Source organism: Grammomys surdaster, unplaced genomic scaffold, assembly GCF_004785775.1.
Source record: "Grammomys surdaster isolate TR1022 unplaced genomic scaffold, NIH_TR_1.0 193, whole genome shotgun sequence".
NCBI classification, from domain to species: domain Eukaryota; kingdom Metazoa; phylum Chordata; class Mammalia; order Rodentia; family Muridae; genus Grammomys; species Grammomys surdaster.
In genome coordinates, this window is record NW_021604638.1 from 8196411 (window position 1) to 8208347 (window position 11937).

The 11937-nt window shown below is 51.9% G+C and overlaps 1 protein-coding gene across 1 annotated transcript in view; it reads left to right on the forward strand.

Annotated features, from left to right (window-relative positions):
• Window positions 1-11937, forward strand: part of Prex1 (phosphatidylinositol-3,4,5-trisphosphate dependent Rac exchange factor 1) — a 146182-nt gene that overhangs the window by 65163 nt on the left and 69082 nt on the right. Inside the window, exons 3-4 of the mRNA XM_028769517.1 lie at window positions 1842-1964; window positions 8591-8695. Coding sequence (XP_028625350.1) covers window positions 1842-1964; window positions 8591-8695 — 228 coding nt within the window. The remainder of the gene's footprint in view (window positions 1-1841; window positions 1965-8590; window positions 8696-11937) is intronic.

Consider the following 11937-nt stretch of genomic DNA (forward strand, 5'->3'; position numbering starts at 1 on the left):
CTCCTGCAGTGGGCATGGGGCTATCAAGACAGGCCCACAAGTCATCGGGCCAGCTTCATTCTAGCTGTGGCGCTGGGGAGTCTGGGCGGTATCAATGGGCCGTCTGTGTGCCTCTGGGGCCCATGCTGGCCAGTACTCTGTCCTCATGTTTTTAAAAAAACCTTTTACTTTGTGCTTTGAATGGCCTGGTCCAGGGGGAAATGGATACAAGGGGATATGTGTATCTGAAGTACCCAGCATTTACCATATATGTGGTCAAGGATGACCCCGGCCTAACGTCCTGGCTTGTGTCAGTCACATACATGTTGATAATTCTAAGCCTGCTCTTTTGTGCTGCTGGAAGACACTGCAGGTCCTGGGGGATGGGATGGCACGGATGGTGAAGGTATATCTATCTGTTTGCTGGGACCTATGTGCTTCACTCACTCACTCACTCACTCACTGACAGATAATCACCGAGTACCTACAATTTTTGTTGATTTATTGCACTGGTAGAGCTTAGAAGCCCTTATTATCACTTAAAGTTAAGCCTAGTTAGTTTTTACGAAATCACCTTTTTGTCGAGTCTTAATCTCTATCCAACAAGAGATTGGAATCCTGAGGGCGTGGCTGTACCACGCCTGGGCTCACTGTGAAGACGGGGAGCATCCATGGCCTGCCCACTGCCCTTCCCAGCCAGCCCCCCAACCCCCACAGCTGTGAAGCTTCCATTGCTGGTGACTGTTTTTGTCTCATCTTGTCTTTTTTTTAACGACAGGGTTTCTCTGTGTAGCCCTGGCTGTCCTAGAACTCACTCTGTAGACCAGGCTGGCCTCGAACTCATAGAGATCCACCTGCCTCTGCCTCCCAAGCACAGGGTTCAAAGGTGTGCACTGCCACACCCAGTCCTGTTTCTGTCTGTTCTCACTTTATGACCGTGAGCTCTTTTGGGTCTGGTGTCTTTTGTCATCCTGCATCTGTGAGATTCGTTTGTATTCCAGGGCGCAGTCCTGGTCCATGCTGCTCCCTGTCTCTCTAATGTTCCACACGGGGACCATTCATTCTCTAATGAACCACGGGGACCTAGGTCCAATGGCTCCTAGGACCATTCTGTTCTCCTAGGAATGAAGATTTGAGGTGTTTCCACTTTGGCCCTGTTACCATTTCTGAATATGCCTTTTGAGTGGGCATTTCTTGTCTCTTTTGGGTGTACCCTCAAGGGACAGACAGTATTGCAGCCCTTTCTCAAAGTCAGTACAGCTGCTAGGTCTAGAATGTTACCTTCAACATGACCAGGTTCAACCGTGCAAGCTGAAGTAGGCAGAAGGGAAGGTGAACAGTGGTGACATGCAGCCCTCACTGGGGTAGAGGAGGGAGTGGGCTTCAGACTGCTGTAGGCCTGTGAGGAACTGAGGAGTAGGCTCTGGTCCCTGGCCCTCCCCTTTCACCACAAACTATTGTGGGAACAGGGCCATGGGAGCATGGTTATTGGTGCATGTTGCCCTGTGGCTGTGTATGCCAGAAGCTTCCGGGTGTTATCATACAGGGTGATGCTCTGATACTCTGCCTCTGGCTGGCATGTCAACTCTTGCTCTCTGAGCCTCTAGTTCTCAGGGGTAAATTGGGGCCAGGAACGGCTTCTTGCTTGTGGAGATTGGATGCTACCACTGAGTGTGACAATCCAGCCCAGGTCCGCTACTGGCCTGCACACCTGCTGCTGGTGGGATCACAGCCAACAGCAGCTGCCTGGCCCAGGGGAACCTCAACCTTTGATGCTTGCTCATGCACTCTGGGGTGCAGCTGTTCCGGGAATGGCCCCGCTCCATGCTCCTGACTGACTCTGGCCTTTTGGTCCTCTCTAGATCCTCTTCTCCAACATTGAGGACATCTTGGAGGTCCATAAGGATTTTTTGGCTGCCCTGGAGTACTGCTTACACCCTGAGCCTCAGTCTCAGCACGAACTTGGGAATGTTTTCTTGAAATTTGTAAGTATAGGTCTCAGAGAGATGGGTTCATGTGTGAGAATGGTTGCTGTGTAAATATGGGGATTGGAGTTTGAGTATTCAGTCAGCGCTGCCTCTGTCATGGCCTTTGTGTGCGTCTGGTTCTCTCAGCCACCTTCCAGGAGTCAATGGGGCATGGTCTTGTACACAGATCCCCGGCCTCAGCCTGTTAGACCTCATTCTAGACTCTTGGTGACTTATGTGAGCCCCTGGGCCCCATTCTTCCACCCTGGGTGAAGAGTTTGGAAACTCTCCTCTGAGCTGCTAGAGACCCCCTGGAAACACAAACTTGCTTGCTTCTCTCTTCTTCTAGAACTTACATAGCTCCACTTCACCAGAAGAAGAATCCCCACATCCCTGCAGGCCTGCCACTTCCTGGACTGTAACCCCTCATCCAGCCACAGCAGTCCCTTTGTTGGTCTAGAAAAGTGGTTCTCAGCGTGTGGATTGTAGCCCAGAGAACAACCCTTTCACTGGGGTCACCTAAGACCATCAGAAAGCACAGATGTTTACTTATGATTTGTAACAGTAGCAAAATCACAGTACGAAGTGATAACAAAAATAACTTTATGATTGGGTGTCACCATAACATGAGGAACTGTAAAAGGTCACAGCATTAGGACTGTTAAGAATCTAGAGCATTCTAAGCTGCCCCTTGGCAGGCCTCCCTGTATAATACTGGCCACACAGGAGTAGAGACCTTATGGCTTGATGGTCTGTCCCTATGGGTACTTGCTGCGGGGTGTGGTAACTGTCATTTGGTCCCCAGGACCCATATGGTGGATGGAGGGACCTGACTCCAATAGATTGCTTTCTGAGCTCCACATACGTGTCATGGGCATTTGTATACGTGTGTTGCTTTGTCTGGGCAACACACGTTTACAAATACATAAGAATTTGCTTCATATTCTTTTCTTTTTCGAGACAGGGTCTCACTGTGTAGCTCTGCCTGGCTGGAATGTACTATGTAGCTCAGACTGGTTTTGAACTCAGTGCTTTGCCTACCTCAGCCTCCTGAGTGCTGAGATTAAAGGTGAGGGCCACCACTTCCAACTATAAATAATTTTTTTTTTTAAAGAAAAGGAGAAAAGAAATAAGAGACTAGCCCATGCTCATCTGCCTGCTCCATGGGCCAGCAAATGACAGTAGGGTAAGCCCAAGGTTGTCACTACATGTGACAACAGATCTGGACCTAAAACCAGCTCTTCAGGTTATGGATTCATGCTCTGAGGTTGAGGCCTTTGCTGCATCTGCCTGCTGGGGTTACTGTGAAATCCTTTTAAAATCGTTTCATTTAAAAACCTCAAGTAAACATACTTAGCAAGGTGTGTGGTGTCCTTGCTGGAGGGGACGGTGGACAGCGGCTGCGGTAGACAGAAGGTGCTCAGGCGACAGTGTGAGTATCCAGAAAGCTCCTGTTCACAAATCCAACCAGAGACTCATCCACCTGCCTCAGACCAAGGCCACATGAAGATTCTGTGTGGGGTGCAGGTCTGTCATCTCAGTGTCTAGGAGGCTGAGGTAGGGGGAGTGGGAAGTTCTTGGCCAACCTGGGGTACTGTGTCTTAGGAAATAGAGGAGGCAGGAGACACCAGCGTTACCACACACCTGGCTGAACCTCTTCTCCAGGCAGTGCCAGCAGCCGAGAGAGCAGCCCCCAGGCTACTCGGGATGAGTCAGTGTTTTTAATTTCAAATCATGTTTTAATTTAAAATGTGGCTCCTTCTTTACCCTCTCTGCCCCCATGCTCAGGGAGGGAGGGCGTGAGTCACCACAGCTCGGGAGCTTTACTAGCTGGAGGCAGGTGCGCAGGTGGCTTCATGGTGGTGGTGGTGGGCAGCTGATGAGGCTGATACAGTGCCACACCTGTCTAGACCTAAGCTGGTCCCAGCTGGGAGGGTGCCAGAATTGGGGTGGCCTTGGGGGCTGTGCACAGTGGCAGTGAAGGGGTCCCACTCTGCAGACAGCCGATCTCTTAGCCCTGGGGCTCTTAGCAGGGATTTGGTTGCCGGTGTGAGGGAACTGCGCTGTGCTATTCCTGGTGGTCCCACAGACGTAACACTCTCGCCCCAAAGGCCAAATCCAGCTTTGTTCCTCATCCTTACATCCATGGGGACCCCAGGCAGCATCTAGACTGAGGGAGTAGGAATTGACCAGGCTACACATCCCCTGTCACCTACTCAGTCTTAGAAAGAACCCACACCCCGCAAGCCAACCACTGTTTATTGAATTTACATAGACGAGCACCAAATGGCCCCCTTTTCTGTTCAGGGTGCTGTTCTAAGTGTGCCACGCATGCCAGCTCCACATATACTAAAACTGAAGGATTGCTAGGAAGGTGCCACACACCTGTCTTCCCAGCACTGGGAAAGCTAAGGTAGGTGGATTACCTCAAGCATGAGGCCAGCCTGGATTGTGAAGTGAATATAAGGCTAGCCTGGGCTACAGAGTGGGACCCTGTGTCTCAAAACTTGACAATAGCCTTTGAAGATAGTTACTGTCACCCCATCTATTTTACAGATGGGGAAACTGAGACCCAGAGAGCCTAAGTTTGAGTTTAGCTAACTAGTCAGTGTCACAACTGGGATTAGGCCTGAGACATTCTGACACTGGAATCTGCTGCTGTCGAAAGTAACACCAACTCCTGAAATACAGATCTGAGTGCCAGGCACGGTGCCAGGAATCATTCAGATGATATGATGGTGGATATGAGAGGCTGGGGGTCATCAGGTGACCAGGACCCTTCTGGGGGCCACTCAGGGTCAGGCTCACAGGATGTCACAAACAGGATCACAAGACAGAGTGACTTTTCAGGTAAGCATCCAGATATAGTGACCCATGCAGTATTAGGGACGTGCACTGTATAGTGACCAGTTGTGCATGTGAAGCTTGAGTTTATACATGTACCAAGTGGCCCTCTTCCAGGGAGGAGGTAGGGTAGCCTCGAGGGAAGGTGTTCTGGCTAGCCAAAGGCAGAGGGAGGCCCCAAAGCTACCATGTAGCAAACAGTGGGGAGAGATGGGACAGCGTGGGACCAGGCCCTGTGGGTCTTTTAGCCAAGGCCAGGGCATTGGGTTTTGTTTTGAGAACTGTGGTCAGCTGTGGGGTGGTGAGTTTGAATCCTGTGGAGGCTTTCTGCTTACAGAATGTGTGAATAGGTGACAGGTTGGGGACCCTTGAGGGTGGAACTGGCCTTCTCCAATCTTTATGACCCAGCTGCTTCCTGCCCTTCTTCAGGCCTAGAGTTTTCCTGGTTGTGGTTTGGAGCTGATGGTTCCTTCTCCTGGCTTTTCTCCTCGCTGTGACAGTGTTCATGGCTGGGTCTTTTTCTTAGCCCGCTGATATATGTCCCCACCCACCACATCTGTGTGTACATTCGTGTGTCTGTTCATTCCTTTCTGTCAGAACACTTAGCTCCTCTGACCCTTGGGAAGAAACAAGCCACACCTGGGGACTTGGTACTTAAGAGTAGGGCTTCCAAATCTGCAGACCGAGGCCTGGGCTGTGGGCCGACCATCTTGATGTGAGGACAGTGGGTGACTGAACTTGCTGGGTTTGTGGAGGGGAGCGAGGTTGCTATCTTACTCAGTGTTCTATTGCTCTGAAGAGACCCATGACCATACCAACTTTCATAAAGGAAAGCGTTCAGTTGGGGCTGGCTAACAGTTTCAGAGGTTTAGTCTGTTTCCATCATGGCGGCAAGCATGGTGGCATGCAGGCAGACATGGGCAGGAGGAGCTGAGAGCTCTACATCAGATCCACAGGCAGCAAGAGGACAGCAACAGAGGGAATGGCTTCCGCTTTTGAAACCTGAGAGTCTATCCCCAGTAACACACTTCTTCCGACAAGGCCACACCTTCTAACCCTTTCAAGTAGTGTCACTTAGTGGTAACTAAGTATTCAAATCTTGTGAGCCTGTGGGAGCCATTCTTATCCAAACCACCACAGTGTTACTGGCTATTGCTAGCTGCTCCAGGCAACAAGTTTGAGGCCTGTCCTTCTGGAAGGCTGAGACCATCAGAGGTAGAGTATCCTGTCCTTTACTTCCCTCTCTGCACCTGTGGCAGACATTACTAATCAATCACAGTTCTCTGTCTCTTGAGTCCTTAGGGGTCCTCAGAGTGCTTGCCAGCAAGCTCCAGCTTCATTGCCATTGACTGGAGTCGACATGTGGGAAGAATCCGACCTTCCTTGTCCTCTGGCCTGGCTCCTTGTGGTGGAGGTGGAGGTAGACAGGGAGCCGTTACTTCATTATATTTGAGCCTTGAGGCTTTACATTTTCTTCTTAGAATATGACTGGTTGTACCCAGTCAGCGGCTCAGAGCCACCTGTAGTTTCAGCTTTAGGGGATCTGGTGCTGCCGACTGGCCTCAACAAAAGCCAGCTTCAGTGAAGAAAGCACTTTTTTTTGGGTGCCCGTGAGTGGCACTTCTGGGATGTACATTTGGATTCAGGTGTGGCTAGATCCAGGCGTCCCTATGACATTTTTTGGATCGTTTTTCTCTATCCTTGGTCTGTTTCCCAAATGATGGTTTCATCCTTAGAGGGTAGTGGTGGCAGTGCATAGGTGTATCTCTTACAATGGCTGAGGTAGCCTATATCTCTCTCTCAGAACACCATGCCTTCTTCAGGGCACCTGTTGGCCACCGTTGCTAGGACAGGGAGCTCTCTGATAGGCTGCCTCTTGGCAACTTTTCACAGTGCTGAGAGAGAATACCAGATGAAAGCAGTTTAAGTAGAAACTTCTGTTTTGGTTCACTATCGGGGGAGTCGCTGTTGGGGAGAGGCCCACCATTGATGGGCAGTGCATGGTAGATCAGGAAGTTGAGCTTTGCCTAGGAGGTTATAGGCAACAAGGCCCATCCCTGGCCACTTGATTCCTCTGCCCAGGCCCTGCCTTTTAAAGGTTCTACAATCTGTCTCCAAAAACACCAGCCGGAGACCAAGCATTTAAACATACGATCCTATGTGGGGCATTTCGCATTAAACCTTCCTGACCCTTGCTTCTCAGTGGGTTGCATAGGTTGCAGGTAGAGGTTGGGTCTCCTGAAATCCACGTGGTTCTGTGCACAGTAGCTGCTTCGAGTATGTAATGGCCAGATGGTCCGGGTTCACCCCTTGGTATAAGTATATGTGTATGCCGAGTAATTGTGGCTTTATTAAAAAAAAATTTAATGTTGGTACTTTCCCAACAGTGTGTGTTTATTGCTTGTTTTTCATGGCCACTCCTTGGAGGGTACCCAAGTGCCCTGCAGTGTTTACCCTGTGCCAGGCTGGTCTCTGCTCACACAGGTGTCGGGAATCTGTTATTCATAGAAACCGAGGTTTAGGGAAGCCAAGCTCTCTGGCCAGGGTCACTGCTGCTCAGGTAATGTGTGCTAGGTGTGCCTCCTCATGACGCTCTGGGGTCCCTCAGAGCTCAGCCTGTGCGTTTGTGGCTTGAGCGTTCTACCCTGGGCATTGATTGCCCCCAGCTGCCATCCTTGTCCCATGCCGTGACCACTGGCCTGCACCACCAGGAGCTATGACATGAGATTTTGTCTTTGCTTTTTGGGCAGTTGGGTCAGCATTGTGACCTTGTGAGATAATGGTGAACAATGACAGTCCACACTCACTAGAGAACACAGTGGCCTTAAACCAGTGCTCGGCCCATACCCGATGTGGCTGTTACTGCTCGCTGGCTGTGGGTGCTGTTCCTCAGGATGTGTGCTCAGATCTGAGGAACCAGCGTGAGTGTGCCAGGCTCCTGTTCATTGGAAACCCCCATCCTTCCTTCATTTCCCTTTTCTGTTTCCCTCCCAGGCGCCTGTGGAGGAAACGGTCCCCCTCTTGCTCTTTCTTTTGTCTCCTTCCCCCATCTTCCTCCTCTGGCTTCCTCTTTCCTGTACCCTCTGTAGGAAACATGGACCGCGGAGCCGCCTCAGACACAGGATGAGCAGCTTGCCCTGCAGACCGACCTCTTCCTTCCTTAGCCTTCTGGGGTCTCTGATCCATCCTTTATCTGAGGCGTTGGCTTTGCAGGCCTCTGTCCCCAAGGGGCCTACTCAGGACATCCTGGTTTGGGGTTTGACCAATTCTGGGTTTGACCCTTTGGAGTAGAGAATGCTTAGCTGAAAGCTTCCTGCTAAGAGGGCACTGTTCTGTCCAGGTCTGAAATATGACTGGGTAGGGACCTGGTGAACTTCAGGTGACCTCTGGGCTGGAAGGAGTCCCATTTTGGGCTCAGAATCACCTAGAGGTCAACTGAGGTAGCCTCCTGTTGCAACAAGTTCCTGATATTTATTAGCACCACCTTGCTATTGAGGACACTGAGGCATGGGATTCCTGTAGGGACCTCAGGTTCACAGCAGGAAACACAGAGCTGGTGTCCAGGTCTGGGTCCCCTTGCTCAGTGCACATCCTAGGTGTGCTTCTTCTGATTCCCAGAGGATTACACAGGCTGCCAGAAACAATGGACCTGGTCCTGAAGCAAGTTAGAGCTTCTTCTGGACCACTTTATCTAGACGCCTGAGCCTGTGTCCTCTGTAAGACCCTGGGGAGCCCCATCCACCTGTGTCTGCCTGCCTCGGCCTGTGTCCCGAGTCTCACATCTGTGCCTTGTCTTGCAGAAGGACAAGTTCTGTGTGTATGAGGAGTACTGCAGCAACCATGAGAAGGCCCTGCGCCTGTTGGTGGAGCTCAACAAGGTCCCTGCTGTGCGTGCCTTCCTCCTGGTAAGTGCTCTGCCCCCCTGCCCGCTTTGTCTTCAGCCCACCTGAGCTGCCCACGGAGTTCCCATCTGGGGATTTCCCTGGGCTATTTACAGAATCAGGCAGTGGCCAGGTTAGAGTCAGTTTCCAACTTCTGGCCTCAAATAAAAGTAAGGGATCAAAGTGGATTCTGGGGATCGAACTCAGGTTCTCAGGCTGGTACAGCAAGCCCTTCAGCTGCTGAGCCATCTTGCTTGCCCCGCCTCCCACTTACTGATACAGATCTTATTCTGTAGCCCACACTGTGATAATTCCCACCTCAGCCTCCTTGGTGTTGGGGTAACAGATCTATGCCACAGTGCTTGGTAGAACGTAGGCTTTATAAAGGTCAGCCCTGTGGTCAGCTAAAATGTCTGAGAAGACATTGGGGTACCACCCCCCTCCCCCCATCCTTTGGCAATAGCAGATTTGAGGACTCAGTGATGCCAAATGAATCTTGGGATCTGTGCTTGAAAGGAGAGCTTGTCAGGGGACCAGTCCTGTACTCTGACCTCTGAGTCCCTGCACGTTGGCCAGGGACACTCCGCTCTGTGCTGCCATTTTCCCATGGCAGTAGAGCTCAGCTCATGGAGTCGAACGGTTCAGTGGTGTAGCTGAGGAGCTTCTGCCAGGCTCACAGGCATCTAACCTGCACCACAGGGTTCCCCCCTCCCGCCCTGCACCCCCTGAGCCATCATCCTCTCTGCACAGCCTCCTACCAAGCATCCCCAGGCCTTTGATGCCAACATCACGGGATTCCCTCACCGGTTTGTTCTCGGAGGTGAATTGGCCAACTCTTCCATTTTTTGTCTCCACTCCATCAAGCTTTCGTGGCCAGGCCTCCCTTACTCCTGCCATCTGGACCTTTGAACTTTGCTCTTTGTTCTTGTGTTCATGAAACAGTCTGGGCAGAACGCAGAGACTGGGAGGTCACTCTGCCCTGGGCTCTGCCTGGTCTCAGAGCAATTCTGTCCTTCTCTGGTCCCTGCTGCTCAGGATCCACTCCTGGACTCTGCAGGGGTCCCAGCAGGGCAGGAAGAAGCCAGGGAAGTGAGGTTGCATTGTTAAGGAGGAGTCCCCCACTTCCTTCTCAGGCAGCCTTTCTGGTGGGCCAGGCTGCCACGCTCCGGCAGCAGCTGCCCGGGGGCTGTGTAGACAGGGAGGCGTGTGGGGTGTTGTACGAGTACCATCTGTCTCCCTCCTTGCTGGCATCTCACAGCTTCTGGCCACCTGCAAAAGAGCTGTCATGGATGCCATGGGAGGTGACTGTGCCGGGAACAGACAGGCTGGCTCTCTGTTTGAGATGGCTGTTCACTTGCGGAAGGTCTTGGGGACTTTGGCTTTCAGTGTTTCTGTGTCTATTAAATGGTCAATTCATGAATTCAGTCGGTGGCTTTGTTGAGAGCCTGTCATCCTGAGAGGATCAGTATTGGGTAGTGGACAAGGCAGACAGAGGTCCCTGCCCTCATGGAGGCAGTCCAGGTATACCTCAAAGGTATATTCTGTAGCTTTAAGTTCCCTGAACGAGACGTGGTACTGAGGATGGCAGAATGCATGCATACCACTCGTATCCACTCTTAGACATTCAGGGCCACAAGACAGAGAGTGGTGCTGCCCACCCTGGGCTGGGTCTTTCCACATCAATTGGCACAGCCAAGACAACCCCCCACAGACATGTCCAAAGGCTGTTCTGATCTAGACAGTCTCCACAGGTGATTCTAGGCTGTGCCAAGTTGACAATTAAAAGTATCATAGGACTCCTCCAGACTGGAGTAGCTTGTCCTCAGATGGTGAGGGAGCAGGCAGGCCAAGTGAGTAGGACGGCCTTCTCGGGCAAGGCAAGGTGTGCAGGGGAACCTGGAGCCTGGAGTGCAGGGAAGGAACTGTGCTGGAGGAGGGGACTGGAGTCTCTTCAGTCAAGTGTGCTCTCTAAAGCCATGGGTCAAAGTGTGATCTACACCCAGGAAGTGAGTGTGGGCTAGGGTAGCCATGGGCCAACACTCATCTGAGCGTCATGGGTCAACAGGGGTTTTGAGGAATTCTGTCTCCAGACCTGGAGGAGGCAGGAGAGCAGTGAACATGGTCTGAGTGTTTGCTCACTTTCCTTCCAAATGAAAGTAAAGAGGGCTGGAGTGTAGCTCAGTTGGTAGAGTGCTTGCCCAGCGTGTGTTCACCCCTGCCCAGCGTGTGTTCACCCCTGCCCAGCATGTGTTCACCCCTGGGTTCCCTACCTAGCACCACAGAAGCCGGGCATACAGTTGCATGCCTATAATCCCAGGACTCAGGAGCTGGAGGCAGGCGAGTTAGAAAGTTCAAAGTCACCCTTTCCTAACAGTGAGCTCACAGCTAGCCTGGAGTACATGAGACCCTGTCTCAGAGAAGAAAAGGGAAAGCAAGACCAAGTGTGGGTTTTGGAGCACTGGGACAGGTGTGGCTGTGATCATCCTGTTTGAATCTGAAGGGCTTCTGGAAAGTCCTCTCATCCTTGGCTGTGGGTTCTTCTTTGCCTGGAGCTGACATCACCCAGGAAGCTTGTGGTGAGGACAAAGGCCCAAGTGTGCGTGTGCAGTGTGGGGTCTGGCATTACCCAGCTGCCGCAGCCAGGACCCCTCGCCTGTGCCAGGGACAGATGCAGAGGCTGAGGGTGTGTGGGCAGCCGCAGCCAGGATCCAGGGTGCAGAATTGTGCTTCTCAGAGAAGGAAGCCTGTGATGATCCCCTGAGGACACTTGGGCATCCCTGGTCCTCAGGCCAACTCCGGGTGGATGATTTCCCCACGGGAAATAGGAGACAGCAGGCACACTCGTTCCTGGGGCTGTATGCCTTTGTCTCTAACCCTACTGAGATCACGGTAAACTGTAGGAGGAGGTCCTGTTTCCAGGGAGGCCAGGTTCATTTCTTTCTGCAGAGGGGGAAGGCTGAGGTGTTGGTGATGCTGTCTTTGTGTTTCTACTCTATACTCAGTACCAAGACCGCCAACCTCAGACATGAAATTCATGCTTCCTGTATCTACAACGTGAGTTCTCATGTCAGAGCCCCTCAAAAGGGGAGGACATTGCCTGTGACGTGGAATCAATTGCCTACTGTGTTAGCACTAGGTGGAGGAGTCTTGAGAGGGGCTGGGAGATAATAAAGGAAGTCAGGACCGTAGGTTGACCCCTGTACCTGTGTGGAAAGCCAGGCATGGTGGTGCACACCTGTAACCCTGCAGCTGTGTGGAAAGCCAGG